The 27,871-nt window shown below is 45.0% G+C and overlaps 1 protein-coding gene across 1 annotated transcript in view; it reads left to right on the plus strand.

The window, feature by feature from the left end:
- PRTG (protogenin) overlaps window positions 1–27,871 on the plus strand; it is an 82,765-nt gene that overhangs the window by 25,163 nt on the left and 29,731 nt on the right. Inside the window, exons 2-10 of the mRNA XM_066635526.1 lie at window positions 5,014–5,158; window positions 5,600–5,733; window positions 6,297–6,434; window positions 8,050–8,208; window positions 9,563–9,722; window positions 10,428–10,675; window positions 15,069–15,233; window positions 16,117–16,422; window positions 17,497–17,685. Coding sequence (XP_066491623.1) covers window positions 5,014–5,158; window positions 5,600–5,733; window positions 6,297–6,434; window positions 8,050–8,208; window positions 9,563–9,722; window positions 10,428–10,675; window positions 15,069–15,233; window positions 16,117–16,422; window positions 17,497–17,685 — 1,644 coding nt within the window. The remainder of the gene's footprint in view (window positions 1–5,013; window positions 5,159–5,599; window positions 5,734–6,296; window positions 6,435–8,049; window positions 8,209–9,562; window positions 9,723–10,427; window positions 10,676–15,068; window positions 15,234–16,116; window positions 16,423–17,496; window positions 17,686–27,871) is intronic.

Consider the following 27,871-nt stretch of genomic DNA (forward strand, 5'->3'; position numbering starts at 1 on the left):
CTGTTGCAGAGCTTCAGTGCTTTAAATCCTGCATAGGACTGAGGGCTGCCTGGCAGCTTGTTGGGAGACCAGACTGGAGCAGCCTTTGTGCAGCAACTCAGCCTTGCGCTGGCGATAGGGCCCTGCAAAGATTTGTCCAGGGCAAAGGTGATGAATTGAGCCTAGCAGGAGGGACAGATGGCCAGAATCCTCTCTCATTATTGCATCTGGAATCCCCCCCCCCCCGCTATTTATTGATGAAAGCTTTGTGTAATTACCTCTCTATGCAAGGCAGATTTATGCCCCTTCTCAGCTCAAAGAAAACACAATGCTGAAAACAAGAGTCATTCACGCTTTGATCCTGATTTTACAACGCCCTGACTTGCATGCCTTGCTGGTCCCTGAGCAAACGTGCTGAAACAATACACAAGAGGAGATGACTCTCTCTGTATCTGTTGGACTTACAGTTTTGAGAAATGCCTGTTCCAGAAGGTTGTATATGACTGCTGCAAATTGCCAAAGGATCCAGGATGCCACCTTCTTTCCTGGAGAAAAGTGTTCTAGTTTCTTTCCCCTCAGTAGTTTTCCTAGAATGCTACATTTGCTGATGATTTGCAGCAAACTCCCTCAGCCCCCCACCCCACCCCTTTGTGCTACCTGGGCTGGAGGCTGTGAAGCAGTTGGACCTTGTCCCAGCAATGCTCTTGATCATGGCACCTTTCTTTCAGTCATTCCACCTGGTCCATTGACTTGCTGTGCGTTTTCTTGACTGATACCTGCTGTTATTCCACCTTACCTTCTTACAGTGCAATCCTATGCATGTCTACTCAAAAGTAGGCCCTATTATGGGGCTTACTCCCAGGAAAGTGTGTATAGGATTACAGCCTTAGATTCCTAACCTTCCACAACTCACCTATGGCAGCCCCTTGAGCGCAGTTTCTCTGTCCCTCAGAAATCAAGCAGTTCAGGTTACTCTTCTGAGCATATTGTGAGGCCTTTCAGCTTCCCTCCCTTCAGGCAGCTTTTGCACATGCGCAGATGCTTTCTTTTCCTCATGCATGCACTTCATTGTCTCCTCTTTGTGGAAGCTTCCCTTGGGCTCTCCTATTCAAAGTGTTGGACAGAGGGATTGCACCTGACTGGGTCTGCTGATACACTCCTTTTGTCTTCTGGGAGCTCAACGCTTCTGATTGTGAGAGAGAGTGGAGTAAAAAGTAAAACTTTTCAAGTTAAGGGCACAATCCTAACCAGGTCTACTGAGAAGTAAGTCCTATTTTGTGCAGTGGGGCTTACTCTCATGAAAGTGTGGTAAGGATTGCAGCCTAAGTCTGTTTCTTCAAATCTCTGGCACATGCCTGCTGCAGTGCATCCTCCATTCTGTTACAGAGAAACTCCTTATATGTAATCCAGAATATGGATCACGGTCTTTTGCCTTCCTTTGATTGTCCAAAACTTTTTCAGCTTCCATAGTGGGGATCTATTTTGCTTCTCTTCCAGTGTAAGGAGAACTCGCTTATTTATTTATCATTGCACTTTCCAATAAAAGGGTGACCAAGACCAAAGGGTAACAACTGTATAAAAATATACTAAACAATGATACAATAAACACATATTGTGACCATGAAAGTATTAGTAATAGTAAAACAGAAATTGCTTTGGCCTAAAATGAGATGGTGGCGGCGGCTGGCTGTGACAGCATGTTGGCCAGGATCAGATCCCCAGCAACTGAGGAAGCATGCCAAATACTGCCACTATCTCCTTACCTAGCAGTTCACTAACCTTTTCCACTTTCTGGCTTCAAAGAGGGAGAGGAGAGTGGAGTGAAAGTGTGGAGGACAGCAGCATGGTAGGCTAGAACAGTGATTTTCAAACTTTTTTCATTTTAGGGCACACTGACAAGGTGCTAAAGTTTTCAGGGCACACCATCAGTTTTCTTTACAATTGACAAGGCATACTGTGCTGTCATCAAGGGCTCACATCCCCAATGGCCCTACTAATAAATTACTCCTCCTCAAACTCCCACAGCACACCTGTGGACCATTTGCGGCACACCAATGGGCCACAGCAGACCAGTTGAAAATTGCTGGACTGGAATGTTGCCTGTCTCTTGTCTAACCCACCAGTCTCCTCTCAAATCCTCTCCTTCCTTTAGCATTTAGTGCAGCATGTCAAGTGCAGAGAAGTCTTGGGCCAGCCCTGGCTGGAAGCTCCTGCAGTCCTCCTCCTCTGAGAACTGTAGTACTTTGCTGCCTAAGGCAGCTATGCTGAGTTCTGTGGGCATCCCCTTTTCCAGGCAGTGGCTCACAAGGGATTGGACTGAAAACTTGACATGTATTTTATTTCTGAATGAACCCAGATGCGAACAGGACTCTGGAGGGAAAAGGAAAACATATTAACTGTCCACAATGGTAACAACTATCACTCATCTTATTTATGTTTCGGTAGCTCCACTGATTGATTAATGCTGCTATAAAGAAGGCTCTCAGAGGAATATTTCTTCTTGTAAACAAAAAGGAAATATGAAGGGAGGTGAACAGAGGGCTGCAGAGATGGAGATGTATGTGCAGCTGCTGTGGTGCTGTTCTACATGCGTCTGTGCTGGGATACTTTCTCACTTCGTAGTTCTCTCTTTAGCACTAAAGAACATCTGTTTCTTTGACTACATGAGCGAATGAGCCTGTCAGGGCCCCCAGGGTCATTCCACAGGGAGAGCTCCATATCACAAGGGCACACCTTGCCCATGAGTGTGGGCCAGGGGAGTCACAGCATATCAGAAAGATTATACTTAGTAGACACTGGAGCGCGATGCAACAAACTTTTATTTTTCTCATTAATACAGTAGTCAGTAGGGGCTGTCAGAACCCTACTGCTGGACCTATTCTTCTTGCTCCTCCCTGCATGTGTGCTGAGCCACACCCTCTTTGCCTGCTTCACCAGGAGGGTGTAGTTGCTGCCCATGGGGGCCAAAGTGAACCATGGACCAAGTGCCCCTTCCCATTGGACCCTTGAACAGGGTTGGAGGTGAAAGGGGCAGCTCATTCCCATCAGTGACCAGTTCAGGTAAGGCAGAATATCTCTGCCTGTCCAGCTCCTTAGGGTGGCTCACTCCCCTGTCTGCTTGCTGTTCTGTCCCATAAGGCTTCCACATCATTTCCTCCTTGCCCTGTCCCCGTCAATCCTGTATCTATGGATGTTTAGCCCCTTGCCCCATCCCAGTCATGCCTTAGGATGTCTGAATCCCTAACCTGTTGCAAATGTGAGTTTGAGGGTGGAGTGTGTCCACCTGACTCAACCACATCCCCTTCCCTAAGTTCCAGTTCAGAAATTCCTGCACTGCTGTGGGGCCTTTCTTGACCCATCCTGGGAGGCTGACTATCCCTGTCTCCTGTCCCACCCTGGCAGGACCCTACAGCCACATCACAGATCTCTTGGTGCTGAAATGTTGCAGTGCAGTCCTGTGCATGCCTACTCAGAAATAAGCTTCATTGAGCTTAAGGGGATTTACTCCCAGGAAAGTGTGCATAGGATTGTAGAGCTCAATCTTATCCTCCCATCCACCCTCCTCACCTATGCAGCCATGCAAAAAATAATAATACTGTATCCAGTCGGGGTGGGGTGGGAGGAGATCGGGAAGCTTCAGAGGGGAATGATTTCCCCTTACAGCTATGTAAATTTCCTGCTCTGCAATGGGTCTCTTCAGATCTGTGCCAGTTTTGTAGCTACTGCAAGTCCAAGGAGAATAAAAGGGTGGGGAGACTTGAAAAAGAAGGGATATGATTCATCGGGCACCTTTGCTGTTGAATCCACCCCCTCCTACCACCTCCCTGCCCCATTCCTTCCCTCTCCCTGCCCAGTTTTATCCCTTCCTGCCCACCCCTGTCCTGCTACTGTCTAACCTGGTCCAGTGGGCACAGCAGGAACCAGTGGCAGACATGGAGTGCTGCTGCCACTCGTGGCAGTGCTCCCAAAATGGCTGCCAAGACAGTACTGGGCACATTTTGCAACAGCAAAAGACTACCCCTGCCCCAGCAGTCCAATCCTGGCTATCATTCTCCATTTGGAAAACTCCAGGGCTAAATGGGAGACAGGGCAAGCAGTGTGCAGCCTCTGTAGTGAGGGAGAATGAGGACCTGCCCAGTCTGTTTTAAGAAATTGCATCCTTGCTTTTCATCCTTTATGGTTTTTGTCACTTGAAAATTCTATCCTGAAAGTTTTTTTAGATATGCAATCAGAGAGATTCCTGATATCTATCTATATCTTTAAACATTCTGGCTGGAAATTAGCTTGGCTCATGGGTCACATTTTAAATTCGCTCCCACAACTTACTTTAGGAGAGTTGAGTTTTGGGGAAAGTCAGGGCAAGAGATTGTTGTGAGAGGAGAGGGAATTCCATATGCAGCAATTAGGCTGCTCTAACCCAAAGAAAGTTTGTGCTTAATAATATTTGTTTTTACTCATATGCAAATATAGTTGCCTAAAGGCCACCAGAGTTCATTAACTAGATTTCTTTAATCAGGTGATTAAAGCAGCCATAATCAGCAGCCATTGGAGGAGATTATTGTTAGCATTTCTACTGTGCCTTAAGTGATCTCTAGAGAGATAAAATGAAAGGTGTAAATATCAAAGGTTGTTGGGACTTAATGGGAATAAAACCAGCCCAAGGAGCCCTGCCTGCTTAGAGAGCCAGAGCCAATCCTGGTTTACCAGCACACACAGAGACAAAGCATTGATTTGCCAAGTGCAGGCAAAATATGTACTTTGAGTGTAACTTTTAAAAACATAGCCTGTGTTCAGTAGCAAACAGATGTTTGCTGGTTTGGTTGATGGGAGGGAAAACGCTACATTAATTTCAGTTTAATGACCAGAATACAGATGATAGTGGTTACTTAGGTAATTATTTTACACAGCCAGCTTCTAAACTGGTCTCTTATTTTAACACAGCTCCACCACATTTTTTAAAATGGTCATGTATTTATTTTGCTGACTTTCTCTGTTCAGCTGCGAATCTTCCTTTCCCCCCCTTCTCTCTTTTAGCCATGTCTGCTTTCGAGGTTCAGCCACTTCCTGCTGAGGTTCATGAAGGAAGCATAGCTCGATTTACCTGCAAAATAACTGCGAACCCTCCTGCCATCATCACCTGGGAAGTAAATCGAACAACCTTGCCAATAGCTATGGACAGGTGTGGATCGTTAGTTTACTTTATCCTAAATCTATTTATTTTGTGTCTTGCGAGAAACTCAGTGGTATATGAGGGTGTCCCATTTATCCTCCCTGTGAGTGTTTTGTCTGAGTATGGACTCAGACTCAAGTTGTCCTGGTTGAGGTCCAGCATCCTGTCTACACAGGCTTTCCAAACCATTACAACACTTAAGGGCTTGTTTACACTGTCAGGGTTCCAGTTGTGGGGTGGTTTTTTGTGAGAGCACAGGAACAAGAACCGAATGTTGGAGGTCAGAGAAAGGATCTTAAACGGGGACAGGATTATGCAAAGAGAGCTATATTGTGCATAGGACCTACTTTAAAACTTTGTTTCCAATTTTGTATTCTGTATACTACTTCAGATTGAATGCAAAATATGGTCTGCTTTCTCTTCTTTTACCCACACCCCCAATCCTTTTAGGATAACTGCATTACCATCAGGAGTCTTGCAGATCTATGGGGTTCAACAGAAGGATGCTGGGAATTACCGCTGTGTTGCTACGACGGTATCCAATAGGCGGAAAAGTGCAGAGGCAACCCTCGCTGTTATTCCAGGTAACTAGAAACATAAGAATAGACCTGCTGGATAAGGCCAAGAGCCCATCTAGTCCAGCTTCTGGTTTCTCACGGTGGCCTACCAGATGCCTCAGGGAGCATTCAAGACAACAAGATATCTGTATCCTATTACCACTCCCTTGCATCCAGCATTCAGAGACAGGCTATCTCTGAAACCCAGAGGTAGCATTTAGTCATCATGGGGTGTAACCTGTGATGGAATCTTCATCCATAAATCTGTCCAATCCCCGTTTAAAGACATCTAGACCAGGTTCCATCACAGTGTCTGGTGGCAAGGAGTTCCTTAGATTAATTACATGCTAGATATAGAAAGTATTTAAGTCAGATTTTTAATTCTACTATTCTGGCATTTTCCATCTTATCAGCAAACACTCATGTCTAATACACCTGACTTGGCTCTTGAAAATGGCCAGATTTCTGCAAAAAATCTATTGCATGTATTTTGGTTTGATCCCAAGACTTGCTGTGTCACATGTAACATTTTAGGGAATGTGTCATTTCCATTTAATTCTTTGTTTCTCTGTGTTTTTGTTTTTTTAAAGCCTCTAACTTGAAGCCTTTTCACAAGCCAGCCATTATCGCTGGTCCTCAGAACATCACAGCCTCGCTTCACCAAACAGTCATCTTTGAGTGCATTGCCACAGGGAACCCCAAGCCTATTGTTTCGTGGAGCCGTTTAGGTGAGTCTTGAAATGATTGCATGGCATTCATCTTATAGCTTTTTGAGCATACAGAATACATCTTCACATTCTTTGTGCTGCTCATTTAAAAAAAATATTGGTAGGAGAGGGAGATCTATAAAAGCTGCAGGAGTGGATCAGGGTCGGCCCAAGAAGTCCGGGCACTTGAAAAAGTGTGCCAGATGCCACCTCCACTTAAGTAGGAGGATGCCAGCTCCTCCATCACTTGCGCTCCATAGTTTTGGAAGAAGAAGAGGAGAGTGGTGGATTGGATCAGTGCTCTAGCTCAGTGTTGTCCAGAATCTTTTACACTCCTAAACAGAGTCTTGGAGAGCCTTACCGGCTCACGTGCGGAACATTGGGGAGTGCCAGTGCATGCGGAGTGGCACAGCAGATGGCAGCCACTTATGGTTTGCTTGTGGAGCCCCTGAAAGGGTGTAGGGGCCCCAACCCTTTTAGAAGCATACTTTGAGAAACACTGCTCTAGCTCATCAATCTCTTACACTCTACGCTTCTCTTCCCCTCTTTCTTATCAAATACAGGAAGTGGAGGGAGTAGGAGTAGTAGAAACAGGACCTCTTGCAACTGTATCCTCTGAGATGACCAAATCAGTTGGCCTTGTGGATGGGGCAGCCCCAAATATATGTCCTACCACTTCTATTGTATACTTGCACATGAATGATATACTACTGCAGCACTAATAGCCACCACTGCCCAGTGCGATGTCATGCTGGTATGCAAAGCTTTTTCAGCATGCAGAAATGGGCAAGACAAGAGAGCTCAGATTTTCACTCAGTGCCTTCAGATTCACTGAAGAGAAGGTGTGGTGAAGAGAAGCTTTCTTGAAAGAGAGCTTATCTATCATTGCCTTTTCCTTCTGCAATGTGCAGCTATAAGGAAGCATTGGGCATGTTCTAGGGCACATACCCATGTAGTTTGTAGAGCAAAGGTGAGCCCCAATTAACCTGGGTGTCTGCCCCAGAATCATCTGAAACACTCAGGAGAAACCAGGGTAGATGTGTCATGGTTCTTCCACAGTGTGGACATAGTTTCTTAAGCATAGGAAGCATGAAAACCATGGCTTCTCAGGCATCACAGAATCAGTTAAATCAGTGCAAAGCTTGCATGTCTTGGAGCAGTGTTGTAAATGGCTATGGCAGTATTGTATCTGATGGGCAGCACTGCAGGGCGATCTTGCCCCGTTTTCTTTCTTAGGAGAGTGTCCTAAGTGACATCAGATGTCACTGCATGTTCAGAGCCATTGCTGCTACAGAATTGCAGACTTGTAGCCTGTTGGGGTCAGGCTTGTGGCACTGTACAGAAGTGTTTGAAAAGGGTGCATGCATAGGGCTGTACAGCCCAACATCAGAAAATAAGAAGTGAAGATTATACAAGTGCCTGGGGTCAGGCCAGGTTATCTTCACTGAGTCAGACTAGCTGGCTGATTGTCAAAGGGATTCTAGCATGGATTGGACTTGTTGCTAAAGTATTGCTTTGCATTCAGCTGTCACAAAGCAAAAGAGAACCTTGCGAATAAGGATGGCCACCATTAAGTGGACTTGACCCATCCATGAAGAGTGTCTTTATGTTATAGCTGAATTGTTTCCCCAAACAGACCACAAATCCATTGATGTCTTCAACACCCGTGTGCTTGGAAATGGGAACCTCATGATATCAGATGTGAAAGTGCAGCATTCTGGAATTTACATCTGTCGTGCTACAATTCCAGGCACACGCAATTTCACCACTGCAATGGCAACTCTTGTTGTGCTAGGTGAGTGGGGCTTTGGAAGCTTGGGCTCTTGGATCTATAACATATGTAACAATGAAAGAGGAGAGTGGTGTTTGTCACATTATAGTCCAAGAGCAGCTTTCCTGTTGATCTTGTTGCATGAATAGCTGTTGGGTGGCCCTGAAATTTCCTGGGTTGATGAGGCTGAATTGTAAAAATAAGGCAGATGAGGTTCATAGAAAAATGCTCCCCAAAATTGCATTTTGTAAAGGTGAAGAAGCCAAAGTACTTTCCTGCTTTTGCTTACTGATTTTGAATTTCAAATCTGCCCTAGAGGTGTTTGTTTCTGGTGAGTAAGATAGGATTACAGCCTAAGTCTTAACTGAAAACCATGGGCTTACTTCTAAAATAAATAACACCATTTTCAAACACCTTTAGATAAACTAGAGGCTTAACAGGAGTGAGAAAGTTACAAAATATACATTTATATAGCGCCATAGGTGTACATTGTGCTTTATGTAGAGCAGAAGGCCAGGATTCTGCCCTCAGGGGCTTACAGTCTAGATCAGGCTCCTCCAAACCCCAGCTTGGGGCAGGATCCAGTGTTTGGGGAAAGCCTTCTGCTCCATGAGTGGAGCTTTACCGTTCAGCCTCTGTGTGGCTCATATTCCAAGTAGATCTGGGCACTGGGATGCTCTGGGCAGTTGCATCTGCCCAGATGCCCTATTGCACAACCTTCTTGGATGTTGGGCAACAGACACAACTGCCCAGAGCATTCTGGTGCCCAGATCTACTCGGAATATGAGCTGCATGGAGGTGGAATGGTAAGCTCCGGTCTGAATGGTGACCAGTTTTCCGCTGGATAGCGGTTCAATTTTGTCAACCGCTGATCTCTATAGACGCAAGGGAGACATCAGAGGAAAAAGAAGGAAATGGTGGCAAGGATAAGCATGGGGAAAATATGTGATTTTTCTCAGCTGCATTCACTTAAGTTTACAGTAAAGAAAGAGTACTAAGGCATTGTGCCAAAAGTTTCATGGAAATATTTACTATTATATAAAGTATCCAAGGAAAATAGTTTTAAAAATGAGATCAAAGCTTGCACACAGTAGCAGTTTTAGCCCAACCAAAACCAGCTTAGACAAAGAGGTCTCATAGCACTCCCCCGCAGGTGCCTTCTGGCACATTTTCAGGGGGAGTGGATACTTTGCTTAGCCAAGGAGGATGTTGGAAACATTTTGTCTGTTTACTTTTTACAGTTTTATACTTCCTTTTTTCCAATATACTTAATATGGTTTACCTGTGAAATAATGGCTTACAGTTTAATAGACATGATGCAAAATGAACAAAGTTAATGAAAATATTCAGGGACCAACTTTTGCTTAATAACATGCAGCTCCCCCTTCGTTTGTGGAGTGGCCAGAAAGCTTGACGAGGCCCCGAGCTGGCACAGCACGTTTTGCTTGTCAGGCAGATGGCATCCCAGCTCCCAAAATGTCCTGGTTGAAAAATGGAAGGAAGATCCATTCCAATGGTAGAATTAAAATGTACAACAGGTAAGAACTGTGGTGACTGCTTGATGATGGTTGGTGTCAGGGCCTGAAGTGGTATAAGCCAACCAGCCTGGTCAAAAAGGCTAGAGGTCAGATTCCAGCATGGGCAGACAAAGATTCAAAGGCAGAAGGCCTGGTGAAAGGTGGGCTAGTGGTCAGGTTACAGAGTGAGCAGTCAGGAATCTGAAAGCCAGAGGCATGTAGCATAGTTAAGGACAGACTGGTGGTTGGGTTGTGGAACAAACAGAGAAGATGGTAGGGCATGACAGTCTCTTTTACACCTTTTCCTTCAGACAAGAAACTCAGACTGGGGAGCTAAACTCATAGTTTTTCTATAGGGCCAGGAAAGATGCTGTTGTCTCCCTGATTGTTCTTGGACTGGTTGGCTATAGTTTCCAATCTGGCTACTGTGATGGGAGGGGAGTGTATTGTGGAGCAGCAAGCATTAGGTCAGTTAGTCCCTTTCAAGCTGTCTTTCTGGTGCAAAGAATAAGGTATGAGCCCTGTTGCCAGAACCCATGATTCAGGACTCGCACATCCCAGAATCTGACAATGTCATGTTTGAGTGGAGGCTGTATTTGCATATTATTTTGGCAGAAAATTCATAAATTAGACCAGTAGTGCATATATCCTAAGCTGAGCAGGTGGAAGACCCAGTTTTGCTCCCTTTCATTAACTCCCTCTGATCCTATTTGGTTGTTTTTCCAGTAAATTGGTGATCAACCAGATAATCCCTGAAGATGATGCCATCTACCAGTGCATGGCTGAGAACAGCCAGGGCTCCATCCTCTCCAGGGCTCGTCTGACAGTAGTTCTATCTGAAGACAGGCCCAGTGCGCCCTGCAACGTTCATGCAGAGACAATGTCAAGTTCAGCCATTCTTTTAGCCTGGGAGAGGCCACTTTACAATTCAGACAAAGTGATTGCTTATTCAGTACACTACATGAAAGCAGAAGGTAAGCTGTATCAAAGTGACAAAGTCTTCACTGGTATTGCTATGTTCTGTAGTATTTGTTTGGTTCCTGGGTCCCTTGTCACCCTCGAACCATGGAATGGATTGCTCTGAGTCCTTGGAGGGTCAGGTGAATCTCCTTTGGTCCTGAGGGCCAGAATCGTTCCTGATTGCAGATGCAAAGCCATCTTGAGAGATGTATACTCAGCCTTATGTGACTTATCCTATGGCATTTTGCTGTGTTCCATACTGTTCAAGATCAGTACAATACTAAATTGATGTTTAAGAAAAATCATCCAGAGACATTCACACTGTAGTGATCTTGCTCCTTGATTCCTCTCTGCCCTTCTGTGGTCACACTTTGGTCCTCTTGCCTCTATCTAAAACTTGGTTCCCAAAAATCTTTCCTTTCTCTTGTTGCTGGACCACCTGTCCTTTAAAGCCATTTATGGGCTTTCTGTCTGTAGCACAAGCTCCTGGTACTTGTATTCAAAACTCTCCATTGCCTTGCCCCCCCCCCCATTTTCCTGTTCTCATATCCGAGTACATTCCTGCCATTACCTTCTCCAGCTGCACCACAGCCATTCAAGGGTTTTCTGCCCCCTTCAATGCCTTCATCTTTTCTCCCTTTCTGCCTCCCAGAGCACCTTTGCTGTGCCACCTTTTTTGTTTCCTTCAATTCTTTTTCAGAACACCTGAAGTTTTGGCCTAATCAAGAGGTCCCCAGTTTGTGCAGTGCAGTTATCAGGGGTGGAATGCATAGGGGTGTCACGGGATACTTGCCGGCTGGCAGCAAAACCATGACATGATGCTACAAACAGCTGAAGGAAGCTTGGCAAGCTGAGGTCCTGCCCATGGTTTTCACTTGCTTGAAAAAACCTGCCCTGAGCCTCTTACCACTGTTTGTAGCATTGTGTGACAGTCTCAGAACCTGGAAATAACTGGTGATGATGTAATTGCCAGTTACTTCTGGGAGCTGTGTGCTGTGTTTGCAGTGCGGGGTGCATTGCAGGCCAGGTAACTTTGGGAACTACTGGCCTAATCCTTTATTCCACGCATTCTACTGTAACTAATCTTGGATACATATAACTGATCTGTCTACTTCTTCTCTTGTTTCCCCTCATTGCTTCCTCCTTCCTCTTCTTCCTTGCTGATTGTAAGCTCCTTGGAGCAGGAGCCCTTAATTTATCATTTTTTGCTGCCAATCTTTAAAGTGCCATGCATGTTAATAGTGCTGAAAAAAGAAGATAATCTGTGAGGTATTCAAATACCGGAAACATAATGAATTATAACCTAAAAAAGTAAATCCTGACTAAGAACCATTTAAGTCACTGAAGCTGCAATTCTAATCACACTTTCCTGAGAGTCCCATTGAACAAAATAGAACTTACTTCTGAGTAGACCTGGTTAGGATTGTGCTCTGAGCCAAGTTAGCTGTGGCTAATTTTGAGAAGCTGCTGGAGTTCTTTTAAAATTCTTACACCAAACAGTGTGCTTGGTATAGATATTCCCAACATTTTATCCCATATATCAGTGGTTCCCAGACTTTTTGACTCTTTTGACTCTTTGACCTACTGAGCCATTGGCCGCAGCTCCCCATTAGGGCTACAATCCTATACATTGTATAGGGCAGCAGGTTTTTCGTGAGGATTCCTCGCTCCCCAGGCCGATTTCTGTGGCTCCCTGGAAAGCCACGGCTCACAGTTTGGGAAACACTGCTGTATATATTGAAAAACCAAGTTTTAATTGTGGGTATGAATCCACCACTGAGGAATTGAGCTCATTTTCTATGAATCCCCATACAGAAATCCCTTATCACACCTTCTGCTAAATGTGAGGGAGTCAGGGGTGATGGGTGTGAACCTGCCTCCAATCTTTACACATTCAGTGTACTCTCAGTTGAAGGTATGAAAGAGGCTTCTGTTGCCCCCCTCATTGAGAGGATAACAGGAAACTTGGCCCCAAGTGAACATCATATCTGAGTAGGAAGCTCACCCTAAATTTCCCACCACTGCCATAGGTTGGCTCTCAGATGTGCAATCCTTTTCAGTGAATCAATACATTAAATATTACACTATCTAAACATGAGTGACCATTTCAGGTTTTTGATGAGAACATCCATATTTGGATAGTTCTAATATTATAAGATATTAACCAGCTGATTAACTAATAAGCTGTTGAAAAGCAAGCTTTCCTCTGTGGCAGAACAAAGGCTAACCTCTCTGGGCATTGCAATGCCCATTTGAATATAAATTGTGGATTTTGGCTGTCGATTGCCTCTGGGTTAAATTGGTCTTGTTTGCAATGCCAAATTGATGGTCTTGGTTTAACAATTGCAGCGTTCTAATTAGCCTGCCCTAAAGCACCCAGGGAAAATGGCAGTTTGGTGTATGTGGGAACCACTAGACTGCAGCAGGTGTATCTGGTGCCGTGACCTCATGCTGAAGTGGAAATGGGCATCTATAATTGCACTATTCATGGGGGAGACTGAGGGGTTCCCTCTTCCAGTTGACAAGGGTGCTGGGCTTTTCACAAACCAAGATACGGCTCCATTCATCATAAACAAGTGCAGCATTTCTAAAATACACTCCAAAATCAGATTATGTTCTCTCGACACCCACTTCCCTCGCAGACAGAATAGCGTTAGTGTTTGAATGAAGTTGAGCAGGGGAGGGAGGGAAACAAACAGGTGACTGATGGGAATTATTTTTTTAAAGGAATATTGTGCATTCAAATTGGGGGTTGGGAAGATGCCCATGGTTGTGAGAAGAATGGGGGCTTGATAACTGTGCGTGTTAATTCCTTGTTAGCGATTAAGAGAAGGAACAAAGGAAGGGCTGATTGGTGATGGTGGAGTCTGCCTTTTCATTAAGGCCTCCACATGAGGCCTTGCTAGCCATTCAACCCAAGAACAAGTCCTTTTAATTTGGGTTCAGGAATCCTGTGTAGCAGGTCAGAAATCATGCCATACAGTTCCTAATTAACAAGCCATTAATTAGGGTGTTGTGAGATGCTCATAATCTTGTCTAATTAAAATGCTATCAAGTTAATTCAGAACTGTGGGAAAATCGACTTGTGGAATTCTGCCGTTCAGTTTGTTAAGAAGTTCCGCTCTTAAGAGGGGGAAGCTTAAGCTGATTCAACAGAGGGTTTTGGACAAAGCTGACAAGCAATTTGGCATGAATTGTGCACTAAGGAAGATGTGGCAATCCCCAACCCTCTTCTGCTTTTTCAGCTTTCCTCTGTGGCAGAACAAAGGCTAACCTCTCTGGGCATTGCAATGCCCATTTGAATATAAATTGTGGATTTTTTTCGCAAGCTCATTAAGGAGAAAAAGTATTTTCGAAGTATCTTTTAGGAGCCATTCCTTTTGCCCTGCTCATCCTTTTTTTAGTTTTGTTTTTATTAAACACCATGTGTCAATCAAATCTCAGCTGTTGTCTTTGTTTTAAAAAGGGGATGTGTAATGCAGACCATCCTTTTTGGGTTGCTTCCCCTGCTGCCCAAAATGAGGGGGCTGTAAATGGCCTTCAAAGGGAGGGAGGCTCCTTGGTTCCAAACAAGGAGGTCCAAGAGATTGCAGTGACTGATAAAGCAATTAGGGTGCCTCTGTTGTGCTTCCTGCTTTCTCTTCACAGTTTGTTGTGGCTTAAGTTTTCTGAATGGAGCTTTCCAACCGATTCAGTGGTCTGTTCAGCAGATCTTAAAGCTCTGTAATTTGTAGCACAAAACTGCTTTGATCCAAACAACAAAACAAACCCTCTTTCAGCTCCATCCTAGCCATGCTGACTGAGAAATGCTATTTCTTGTACACCTCTTTTCAGACTAAGGCTTCTCAAAGCAGGCTACATACAGTGAAAAGAAAATTATCACACGTTCATGCTGCTGATTATTAAATTTAAAGATTCCTCACTAACATGTCCACCAGGATTACCTGTTTGCAGATGACAAATGGAAGGGTCAAAGCATCTCCTCCATTAGGTTGCAGATGTAAGAGCAGCCCCTGAGTCTCTCTCCACAGTAGGTTCAAGCAACAGGAAAGGCTTGGGAGACAAGATTGCAGCAGTCTCCACTCCAAGCCAGTGTTTTGGCTGATGTACTACTGGTTCTTAAAGCTGCAGCTGCTATTTACACATCTGATGTAAATAGCCCCCAAAGTGGCTGCCAAGATTCTCTGGTCACAGACAATGGTTAGAAGGGACAGGGCTCCTTGTAAGAGTGGCTCCTTGTAAGAGTAGCTGCCATCTCCTCTTCTCAATTGAGCTCAGCTCTTTACACAGAATCCCTCTGAGTTTAATGGTGCTTACTCTTGCTAAAATGTACATAAGTTTTGTAATCCCACAGGTTTGTGTTCATCATCTTTTTGTTTGCCTCTGTAAATCTTTTCTTTATCCCAGGTTTAAATAATGAAGAATATCAAGTTGTTATTGGAAATGATACAACACATTATATTATTGATGACCTGGAGCCTGCTAGCAACTATACTTTTTACATTGTGGCCTACATGCCCTTGGGAGCCAGCCAGATGTCTGATCATGTGACACAGCATACCCTGGAAGATGGTAAGATGCCTGTCATTTCTGGGTGATATGTCCCAGGAAAAATGGGGGTCTGGTCCAGAACCAATGACTTTACCCCTAGGAGATCAAAACTCTTATAGAACTTTACTGTAAGCTGTAGAAGGTCTTGGGGCATGTTGTAAAATGTGACACGGAAAGGTCACCCACGTACTTGAGAGAAGTTCCAAAGCAAGCCTGACTGAAAGTCCAACTGAAGTGGTTGCCCCAAATATCAGATTGTCATGGGATGCTCGCTGCCCATTTTCATCTACCTCTAATGATCCTTCTCTTTCTGCTCCTTGGATTTGAAAAGGAAGAGGGGAAATGGAGCAGAAGAGGAAGTGTGAAGGAGAGGAGATTGGTGGGCTGTGGCATACGAGAAAGCTGCTGAGTCCAGATAGAGTTGCAGCCTAAACTGGGCAAAGGTGCTTCTGGCTATAGTTGCAGCCTGCACGTCCAGGGACAGCTACAAATCCAGAAACACAGCTTTACAGTAAAAAGACGTGGAACTCCTTGCCACAGGATGTGGTGATGGCATCCGGCCTAGATGCCTTTAAAAGGGGATTTGACAGATTTCTGGAAGAAAAGTCCATCCTAGGTTACAAGCCATCATAGATATGTGTGACCTCCTGGTTCAGAAGTTGGTTACCTCAGAATGCCAGATGCAAGGAAATGGCAACAGAATGCAGGTATCTTGTTGTCTTGTGTGCTCCCTGAGGCATCTGGTGAAGCACTGTGAGTTACAAGAAGCTGGACTAGATGGGCCATTGGCCTGATCAAGTGGGGCTCTTCTTGGGGCTCTTCTTATATTCTTACTTCTTAAGATTGCATCTGCAGGATTCTCTTATGCTTGTAAGCATTGTAAATTTTAATTTCTTCCTCTTAGTCCCTCTGAGAGCTCCTGAAATCAGCTTGACCAGCCGAAGCCCGACAGACATCCTTATCTCCTGGTTGCCAATTCCGGCCAAGTACCGACGAGGTCAGGTGGTCTCATTCCGCTTGTCATTTCGCCTCAGCACAGAGAGCACTGTTCAGGTTCTGGAGCTTCCGGGTACAACATACGAATATCTTCTTGGAGGCTTGAAACCTGACAGCATATATTTGGTCCGAATTACTGCAGCGACGCGGATTGGTTGGGGAGAGGCTTCACTGTGGACTTCTCACCGGACACCAAAAGCTACAAGTGTCAAAGGTATATTCTTTTTTGTTCAATTTTTTATTTATTACAAAAATGAGTGAAAATAAAAAGTATTCTACATAAATGCATAAATTGTGAGTGAGTAAAGAGAAAAAGGCAGTATTAACGTTACCTTGACATTGTAACTTCAGAAGGCTACAAGCATTCACCACCTTTGCATAAATGTTATTCTGCAGTGTCTTGCCTTCTGAGATTTAAATGCAGTCCTTCCATTTGGATAGGACTGCAGTGTCCCGCATTGCCTAAGAAATGGTACTAGGGTATTTTTGTCCTGGACAATTGTGTCCTGGTCAGACGCATTCCGGTCATTGGTATACCTGCACATTCATGTCCAGTTTTTTGGGGGAGGGGGCGTCCCGGTCTCTTTCACCCCACTTTCACTGGGCAACTAAAAACAACTATATTGTATTGGCAACCTTCAGTCTCGAAAGACTATGGTATCGCGCTCTGAAAGGTGGTTCTGGCACAGCGTCTAGTGTGGCTGAAAAGGCCAATCCGGGAGTGACAATCCCTTCCACACCGGGAGCAAGTGCAGTCTGTCCCTGGTCTGTCTCCCTGGCTATGGGCCTTCCTTCTTTGCCTCTTAGCCTCAGACTGTTGGCCAAGTGTCTCTTCAAACTGGGAAAGGCCATGCTGCACAGCCTGCCTCCAAGCGGGCCGCTCAGAGGCCAGGGTTTCCCACTTGTTGATGTCCATCCCTAAGGCCTTCAGATCCCTCTTGCAGATGTCCTTGTATCGCAGCTGTGGTCTACTGGGCAACAAATCTCATGTTATATATCCCAAGTCTCTTATCCCCAACCGAACCTACCTTTGCTTTTAAAAATAAAAAGTACATCTATGTAATAATGTCATTGCTTAGGCAGAACCAGGGCTGACCTATGCATGAGGCTAATTGAGGGGATGGTCTCATGGCCTCCCATTTTTCTGCCTCTCTGTCTACCTTCCCTGCTCTTCCTCCTCTTGCTCCCTGGATTTGAAATGCAAAAGGGCTAGAATGTCTCTGACCCAATACTATATTTCTCACATCTCCAATTTGAAAAGAAAAGAAAAATTCCTTTCTTTTTCTAGCACCAAAGTCACCTGAACTGCGTTTGGAGCCCCTGAACTGCACAACCATTACAGTGAGTTGGCAGCAGGACTTGGAGGACACAGCAGCCATCCAGGGCTACAAATTATACTACAAGGAAGAAGGACAACAGGAAAATGGACCGATTCTTCTGGAGGCCAGTGACTTGACACACACCATCAGTGGACTGGGTGAGTCTCTATACAATACATCTTGTTTGTATTCCTAAAGGGAAAATATTCAGTTCAAAGTATCACAGAGGAAGTTAGAGGAGATGGATGAAGCTATCTTTGGCAGAGCTACTTGTGAGTTAGTGATCTGCAAATTGCATATTAAATGCTTGTGGAGTCATGTTAAGCAGTTGTGCTTTAAAACAGGAATAAATGCCTGATTTTTATTTCTATAGTTTATTTTGTTCTAAAGTATTTCAAAATCTTTCTATACCACAGTTCACCAAACAATTACAATTAAAAACAAAACAAGAAAATTAAGAATAAATAAGTCAAAAAGCAGTGCAATGAATGAAACTAGCAGTACAGTATGGAATTCTGATAGATGGTTAGCAGATCTCAACCAACAGTTATCAAAGGCATTCTGCAGAAGGAGTGCTGAAAGGAGACTGAATTAACCTCTCCTGGAAGAGAGTTTCCAAAGTTTGTGACAGCAAAGAAGATGCTACCATTGAGTCCTCACAAAGTTGGCTAGTGGAACTTTTTCAAGTGATCTTAGGCCTGTTACAGCTGGATCTTCTGGGGAATGAGGTGGGCTCTCTAGTAGGCCACTGTGACCAGTCTGCAAAGCACTTTAAAGATAATGTAACTCTCATTTGCCATAATCTTGATACCAGTTTGGCACTGCCTGCTGATGTTCCCATTCACTGCAGCTTGTTGTTCTGTAATTTTGCATTGTTTTCAGCTTGTTCAGCCTGAGGATGTGCAGTCATCCACATGTACTCTTGACTCTTGCATAAAATATTCTGGACCACAGCTGCAAAATTGGGTCCAGCAGCACTTCTAAGCTACAAATCTCATCCTGATAGGAAAGTGTGACACCTTGAGAACAGGCAGACCCTCAGTTAACCTGTACATTAAACTCTCTGTTGTCATGGACTCTGCCTTATCAAGATTGAAGGCATTAGGTTTGTTTTGAGCTTGATGGCAAATATCAGAATGTTCTGACATTTTTGTTTTTAAAATGTAAGAATTACCTGAATGTATCACACTCATCAAATTTCTGAGAGATCTCTGATGCTCCATTACCCTCTTGAATCCAAGGAGGGGGAAAAGAGGGTGTGGCAACTGACACATGATGCTGGATAAGGGGTAAGGGTGCTGACATTTGGGGTGCTGTCTGGCATCCCAGTCCTGAGCTAATTGGTGTCTGCTGGAGCAGTGGCGCCAAAGCAGCTACCACCATATCCAGTGGACACCTGGAAGCAGCCGGTGGTCTCTTCAGGGGAAGGAAACCTTTTTCCCCTTCTCCAGGAGAAAGTCCCAAGCCCCACAATGGGGCTTCTGAAGTCTGCGCCTACTGTTTGCCGGCACAGTTTTGAGAGACACTGTGCTGGGCTGGAAGGCCAGGCACGGAGTTCAGGAAGCAGTGCAGCAGAGCTCTGCAGATCCTGACACCTCCTGTCCCAGTTCCTTCCCCCACCCTGCCCTCCCCCTGCACCACAGAGGCTGCACCGCCACCTGGCCATTGCACCTACCCCAGTGGTGGTGCATCATCTTCCTGTTGGCACTGGGCCCAGTGCCTGAGGGACACGAGTCCAGTGCTGCTGCTCCTTACTCACTGGGTGCCGTAAACGTGCTTTATGGCCCACTTATGGCACCCAGTGCCAGCGCTAGGGCTCAGTGCTGGTGCTGGGCCTCTTTAGGATTGGGCCCTAAGGTACCAGGACATGTTGGACCACCAGCTCTGTCTCCTTAAATGACCTGTTCAGATTTTTTAAAAACACCCCCCCACACCCTATCTTCCAAATGTTCAATCTGCTCCCCTTGATGTAATTGGATAAATGTCAACATAGATAAGTGCATTACTGTAGCCATATAATAATAGGTTTTTATATTTGAGATGATTATTTCTTTTTTTTCTATTTAAATATTTAAAACGACTACTGATTGTGGTGTTCCAACAGTCTGCAAACTCTAGCCCAATCCTATCAAAACCTATTGCATAAAAATCCTTGCTAACTCCTCCCACTGGAGATGAAGTCCCCGTCCCGTCCCCCTGTCCTCCCAAGATCTCAAGGGCAAGGAAACAAAAGCATCTAATGTCTAAGTAGTCAGACTTGCCAGGAATGATCTTTATTTGGGACTACTGAATTTGGAACTTTTAGTCCAGAGATTACTGGAAAATTGTTGGCCCCAGGGTCACTGTGCCAATTCACTTCATGATAAATACATGTAAGAGATAAGCCCTGATTGTTAACACTGATTTCTCACAATGAAACTTCTCTCTAATTCATAGTCTTTTCTTTAGTGGCTTACTAGCTTACTGGCTTCTTGCAGTTATTCAGTTGTGACCCACTGTTGCTGGAAATCTAATTGTCCATCCACAGGTTGTACTTTGATTTTGGGGAAAATTTTATTTTTAGTGGCATTCAGACTGCCACTTTTGTTGTTACTGTGGAAAATGCAGCTTTGCCTACCAGTTCACACTTCTGGTACACTTGTTGTGCTATCTGAGAATGTGGTTGCACAAGTGACATGGACACCTATTTGCTGGTCATGCAACATCACACATGGAACAAGTGGGATTGTTAATCTTACATACATAAGACCTTTATTGGCATAGAGATTGTTAATCTTGTTCTGCATAAGTTTTGTCCTGATATTTTATATATTTAAATAAGAAGGTAAAATAATCTTGGTATCACCAAGAAAAAAGAAATTACAGTAGCACCAGGCAGCTCTGTGTTGTTAAGGTGCCAGAAGGCATTTTCCTCCCCTGAGGGTGGGAGCGGGTGAAGAATTAATTGACTGAATTATCAGAATTGATCCATAGTCTCAACTAGGTCAAATGGCCTCTTGATAACACTAGAATTTTACATGTGAATTTTTCTTTTGCAATAGATCAGATAAAAAATCATGGGTGTGTTTGTGTGTGTGTGTTTGTACATTTAGGGTGAGATTGCACAAGGCATTCTCATTTGGGCAACAGCCCATCTGTGAGCCTTTCCAGGCAGAGCATCTGGAAACAGAGCAGAAGCCTGTTGAACAGGCCAGAAGACAAAGGGCAGCAGCTTAGGAGAAGATGATGCCTCTCTTGTTTTAAAATGTTATTGATCTGTCTTCTGATGATGCACACCGCTAAGCACAATGCAGCACGCACCCTGACATGCGCAGTCGCCCTGTTCTCTCCTTATCACAAAGCTTTTCTCAGCCTTGCTGCTTTGGCCTGGTCTTTGCACACAGGGGTGTCATTTGTAAAGTAAACACTGGAGACTCTTGCACAGAATAAATCATCAGGCAAGGGAAATCTTATCATGCACGAGGCTGGCTTTTATAATGAGGAGTGTTAACCACAGCAGGAGTGGAGGTTTCTTGGCACATGCCTATTTAAACCAAAATGCAACTTGGGTCAACGGAGTGTTGTGGCAACAGCAGCACCATGAAACTGTTTGGGTGATCTGCGCCTCCCCTGACACATGCAGTCCCCTTGACTATTAGGCAAGGATGGTTCTCTGGGCAGGAAAAATGTGAGAGTGGGGGGAAATCCCTCCCCTTACTTGGTGGCAGAAAAGCTGCCACCTCAATTGGTGCTGCTCCTCCTCCTGCTCTTTGGATTCGAAAAGGTAGGGGGGAATGGAGTGGACACAAAAATGTACATGAAAGGAAAGTGAAGGGCTAGATAAGAGTCAAAAAGAAAGGGGAATGGAGCTGAAGAGGAAATGTGGGGGAGAGATGGGTTAGAGTGACAGAGAGAACTGCTTTATAACATTGCTGGATTTTTGTACTGAATCCTGTGTTCTGCTCAGTTGATCACTGAGGCTGCTTTGCACAGATACATTTGTGAGCTTAGTGTTTTCTGGTGCTCCCTGTTCATGTTACAGTGTCAAGGATTGCAGGGTTCTAATGCTTAGCCTGACCAGGCTGCCTCTCAAAATTTGAAATAGAAGGTGGAACTATAGAGCGGGGAGCTATTTTACATAATGCATTGAACAATCTATCCAGACTACATGGGGGGGGGGGTGTTAATTGGGCCCCTTACAATTGTGGTGGTTGTTAATTAAAAATATTTATATTTTGCTTTTCAGCAAAAAAAAGTTCATGAAGCTGTTTATGTAGCAAAAATAATGAGAGGACAGCTCCAAAGGCTCTCACAATGTTTAAAAGAAACAAAACAGCCACTAGAAAAGATTATGTGCTGGGGTGCATAGGGACAGTAGCTCTTCTCTTGCTAAATATAAGGGACCTGCAAAATGAGTCCCTTAGCTCTGTTAGCAGGGGGATGACCATTAACCAGTTAGCAGATGTCCCAGTAAAACAGGGGCAGCAGTCCTTTCCATTTTGAAGATATCACATTGAACCTGAAGAGATGATCATTTTGCCATATATCTGCAAGTAGAATTACACTGACCACTTAGGATTATACTGGCAGTGAAGCTACTCCATGTTCAAAGGGTTTCTTCTTCACACCCCACATCCCCAGGAGTTTGGTTATCAGTCTGGGTTCATTGTTGCTGCACTCACTGAACCTTTTTTCCCCCTCTCTGTTTTTGGTGGGACTTCTCTCCCATATGTTGTCAGATTCTCTCATCTCAGATCTGTCCTGGTGGCCACTATTTATTTTTGAACAGGATGATTTTGCTTGGTGTTGGTGGGACAAAGCACTCTGACCGGATTCTGGGCTGCCCTTCTCCAAATAAATAGCTTGGCTCTTTTGGTGCTGTTTATTTATGTCGAAGCCCCTCAGCATTTATATTTCAGCCTAAGACCCCCTTCCTGTTCCAATGTGTAAAATTCCATCACTGCTCTTGCTTGGATTTACTACATGAGCTGACCCCGTGGAACATACCTGGCATTTTTGCCCCTATTTTTAATCCTTCTGGCTCCCCTCTTTGCTCTCAGGGGAAAGAATCTCTCCTAGTGTGGCATTTTGTAAAAAAAAACAAAAAACAAAAAAAAATGTTCCTCTAGCTGTTTGTTTCCATAATATCTTGAAAAACCAGGACTTGCTTGGATTCCTGTGTGAGGAATTTGTTGGGAAGGATCCCTGCCATGCAACACATAGAGAAGAAGCAGCACAGTATGGAAATGAGTTAAAACTAAAGAAGTGGCAGAAATTGCACATTTATTTATTTATTTTGAGACACTTTTGTATGCATTGTTATGCTTTCTACGAAGTAGTTGAGTAAGTCCATTTGATGACAGAGGCATTGTACAGGCAGGAAAAAAATGAGGTGGCCAGGTTTGTGGAAGACACCAAATTATTCAGGATCATAAAAACCAAGGAAGATGGTGAAGAGTTACAAAAATATCTTATCAGAGTAAGTGAATGGGTACCAGCAGCAAATGAATTTCAGTGTGAGTAAGGGTAAAGTGATGCACACTGGGGACAAGCATTTCTAACTTCACTATACACAGTTGTGATTTGAACTGTGGTGATTTAGGAAAGAGGTATTGGGGTTGGGATGGATAACTCAATGAAAATATTAACCTGGTGTACACTGGCTGTGAAAAAGTCAAGTCCATGCTAGGAATAACTAGGAAACAGACCAAAGATAAAACTGCCACTATCATAATGCCCTTATACAGATCTCTGGTGCAACCAGGGCCAGTCCATACATTAGGCAAGGTAATGCAGGTTGTATCAGTAGCAGATGGCAGGGGGTATCAAGGGGACAGTGGATTTGGGGTGCCCTTCACCCCAAGTCTACCACTGCCATTGCCTCCCTCTGCCCCCCTATAGATGCAACTGAGACTGATCCACTTTCCACCATCTAAAAACAAGTAGAAAGTAAATCGTCCACCTCTTTACTGTGCTTCTAACATAGTTTCTTCAAAAACAGAAGTGCAGGTCCTGAGGCAGCACTAGGCAGTGTTCTGGGTTGAACTGTCACTGGGTGCAACAATATTTGGAAATTGTGTAATGTCCTGGTCACCACATCTCAAAAAGGACATTGGAGAGCTGGAAAAGGTGTAGAAGAGGGCAACCAAAATGATCAGTGGGTTGAAGCACTTTCCTTACCAGAAAGGACTACTACATTTGGGGCTTTTTAGCTTGGAGACTAAAGGAGGGACATGCCACAGGTTTGTTAAATTACGCATTTCAAATTAGCTCACCAATCTCCTCTCCTTCTCTACACTTCCTCTTCCACTTTATTTCCCTCTTCCTTCTGCATCCAGGGAATGAGAGGTGCAGGAGTGGCACCTGGCATGCTGCTGAGTAAGGGGAAGTGGGGTTTGGTGCTCTAACTCAGGCATCTGGAATTATTGGATTGGTGCTATTGACAAGTCCTGTGTCCTTCTGGACTTTGGGTTGTTGAGCTTGTATTAGAGGTATGTCACTCTCTCCTGGAGGTCCATGGACTGTGGCCTGCCACCTAGGAGATGCACCCTTAGGAGTTCTGCTGTGTCTGTTGCCTTTCAGGGGATATCCTGACCTAGCACATAAATACTATTGTGCACACAGGCTGTCAGAGGAGGAGAAACTGGTCTTTCTTATCACCTTAGTAAAGAGAGAGCCTGGGGCAACACAGAGGTCAGGAACCTCTGCCTTTCTCTGGCACTTTTGACCCTTTTCCTAGGGAACTTCAGGAATTCACAAATACATAGCAGAGTTGGAGATCATCCCTTGCATCTTTGAGTTTTTTTGTTTTTTTTAGCAGAATGATGGCTTGATACAAAAATCACACCAGTTAGTTCAGGGCACACAGGCTGTAGTGTCCCTGGGCCAAATCCTATCCAATTTTCCAGTGCTGGTGCAGCTGTGCACTGCATCCTGTGGTGGGGAGGCAATCATGAGGCCTCCTCCAAGTTAGGGAACATTTATTCCCTTTTTTAAAGGCTGCATTTCAGCTGCACCAGCACTCAAAAGTTGGATAGGAATTGGGTCCCCAGTTGCTCCACTCTCAGTGTGCCTGCCATTTGTTAAATGCATTCAGATTATACATGCTGGTTCTCAGCTCTGTTTCTGAGGAAGTTATAACACCAATTGTACTGAGGACAAAGAAATCTTCAGATTGTGAATGATCTGTAATGTGGTGACAGAGCACTGGCTTTGTATGTGGATGGTTCTAGGTTCAAACTCTGGTGACATCTCCAAATAGGGCTTGTAAAGACCCCTGACTGAAGCCCGCTACTGCCAGTAAGCATTGATGATCCTGACCTTGATTAACCAAGAGTCTAAGGCAGATGCATATGTGCCGAGTAAGGATACACTCCCATGTTAGTCACTTAAAATGAAGCCAGTTTGGAGTCTGGGCCACATTACTGGGCTTTCCTATTAAGGGCATAAGAACTGCTCTGCTGGGTCAGGCCAATGTCAAGCAAAAGCCCACCAGATGCCCCATTGGGAAGCTCCAAGAAGGCAACTGCTGCTGACCATTCAGGAGAACATTACCTCTAGGTGTAGGTACAGAAGGAACCCATTTTGACAGAATTGCTTATTTCTCATGCCGAAAAAACCTCCTGGTAAGGTGGAACTCAGTACCTCAAGGACCAACTCTCAGTTTCCCACTGTCATTTTCCCTTTTATTTCCTTGTGTGCATGGAAGGAAAGATGGATTGGGTTAGGGGTTAAGTTAATTTGTGAGGGAAGTGGTAAGGTTGAAGCGGATTGTTGCTGGTATCAGACTACTGCAGTAGAAGGTGTTTTGCTTGTTGCTAACAAATGTCATTTTAAAAAATCCAGTGTTGTCGGTGATGTAGTTATTTCTAGCCTTTTGACAGTATCTGGCAGGAAGCTCTTATCAGGGATAGAGTGCAGCTTGACTCAAGTTGAATCATGAGTCTCTGTCCCCTGTGACTCAACTTGAAAATGAGTCTGAACGGATGGACTTTCCAAGTTGCCCAAAGCATTTTTGTGATTTGAAAAGACTCAAATCACGAGTCTTTCCCTTTAAAAAGCCAGCTGTGGGGGGGGGGGGAACAGAGCTGCTGCAGTGTGTGTGTGTGTGTGTGTGTGTGTGTGTGTGTGTGTGAGAATTCTCCTTTAGTACTACCCTGATGTCCCATCTGTAAACAAGGCAGGGGAGGGTGGGACGAACTGTGTGAGAGCAGGGACAGAAGTGGCAAGAGGGAGAAGGGCCATGCGCAGCAGCTGCAAGGCTTACCAGTATGACCCAATGCAGCTGTACTCAGAAGTAGTCCCATTTGCGACTGTCATGCAATGAGGCTTCCTCCTCCCAATTAACAAATGGAACTCAAAGGAGCCATGAGGTTGGAAAGCATGATGACTATTAACTCCCCCCCTTCCTCCCCTCCTTTCTCCCCCTCCCTGGGCTTCTCAGCCAATTCCAAGGCAAGAACCCCCTTGGGCTCATCCTTCTGCCCTAACTCATCCAAAGGGAAAAAAGAGCCTGCTCCTACCTCCCCACCTCCTTCTGGATGCACAAGTAAAAATTAACCCTTCCTGCCTCCTGGCTGGAACTTCCCTGCTGCTCCCCTGGTCTGAATGATGGCCCCATGAAGTCTTTCACGTGCTGGAAGAAGTAAGCAAGCAGACACAGGCGGACTCGAGTCTGCATGCGTGGGGACTGAGCGTCAAGTCAGTTGCCTTAGACTTGAGTCAATGCCTGAGTCATGACATGGGTGACTTAAGTCTGCACAAGTCAGCAAAAAACATGTTTTTGCGACTCTGATTCGAGTCATCTGACTTGAGTTCGCATCCCTGGCTTTTATGTGGAAGAACCCAGCCTGTTTAGTAATGCACACCTCATATGCTTGATGGTGAAGGCTGATATGTCTGTGGTGAACACACTTGCCATGTAATGTGAGAAGTGGCCCTGAAGGCTGACATGTTGTAATGGCTCAAGAGCTGTATTTTGTATGGGTAGGTTCAAACCTGCTTGGTGGCCTGGGGCAAGCCTCTCTGACCTTCCTGTGCTGTGAGGTAGATCATGGCTTTGAGTCCCTGGGAAGAAGGGCAGCTACTAGGCTGTCTGTGCTTTTGCTAAGTGCATCTGTAGTGCTGCTTAGTGGAACTGCCTCTAGGGGAGTTTCAGTCTAGCTGTGGAATACATAGGGAAAGCAGATGAAAGCAGTTCTGAACAAATAGTGGCAGTACCAGGAAGGAATGGTGGAGTGAGGTGGATGACACTGCTTTGTTTACAAAGCATTTGCAAACCCCACAATGACACTGTGAGATGGCAAGTGCATGCTGTCACAGATTGTTTGTGTAAAATATTTAAATGCTGCTTTATCTCATAAAAACTGCACAAAGCAGAGAGAGAGAGAGAGAGAGAGTGAGCAGCAGAAAACTATCAAGTTCAATTAAAATCATCATGTGATCTAAAAGGAGAGACCTGGACAACAGTAATGTCAGTAATAAAACATCAGAATTAAATCTAGCCAATAGGAACAGGTGTGTTTTAAGGGGACACTTAAAAGCGGACAGTGAAGGGGGCCTGATGGTTCTCCTCAAGCAAAGCATTCCATAGGCACGACTCCACCACCAGAAAGGCTTTATCTTTGATCAACACCAAATTTTGTCAGTGGTGGGCCAGAGAGCAGGGTCTGAAATTGGGACCAGAGATTATCTGATCCTTTGGCCCTGGTAGACCCTTATGTACAAGGTGATCCTTCAAGTAATGTGGGATCTGTGTAGGATCTTAAAGATAATAACCAGCAGTTTCAGTTGGGCTTGGAAATGTACTGGCAACCAGTGCTGTTGGTACAGGGCAGGCATGATATACTCTGAACATCTTACACCTGACAGCAGCCTGGCCATTGTGTTTAGCACTGGCTGAAGTTTCCAAACCATCTTCAAGGGCAGTCCCAGGTAGAGTGTGTTGCAACAGTCTAATTTGGACATAATCAAAGCCTGAACAACTGAGACTAGGGGCACAATCCTACCCTGGGCTGGAACAGGCAAGCCAAGAGGCTTGTGCTGTACGTAGTGCAGGATAGGGGCCCAAGACAGCTAAGCCAGAGGCAAGGGGAAACTTTTCCCCTTACCTCCAGGAAAGGCGCCTTTGCCCCATGGGTCTCCTCAGACTTGTGCCACCTCAGGAGGTGGCGCAAGTCAGAGGAGAGCAGTGTGGCTTGAAGCTGCTCCGAACTCCCCAGGAATGGGGGTTGGGATAAGTGCTAAATCCCAGGCCCGCTCCCCGGGCCACCCACCACCCGCCCTCCCCCTGCCCAGGATCGCCTTCCTCCCACCTCCTCCCTGCCCACCCCAGAGCCTTGCATCGGCCCAGCTGGGCTGACACAA

This window comes from Tiliqua scincoides, chromosome 8, assembly GCF_035046505.1.
Source record: "Tiliqua scincoides isolate rTilSci1 chromosome 8, rTilSci1.hap2, whole genome shotgun sequence".
In the NCBI taxonomy this organism is placed as follows: domain Eukaryota; kingdom Metazoa; phylum Chordata; class Lepidosauria; order Squamata; family Scincidae; genus Tiliqua; species Tiliqua scincoides.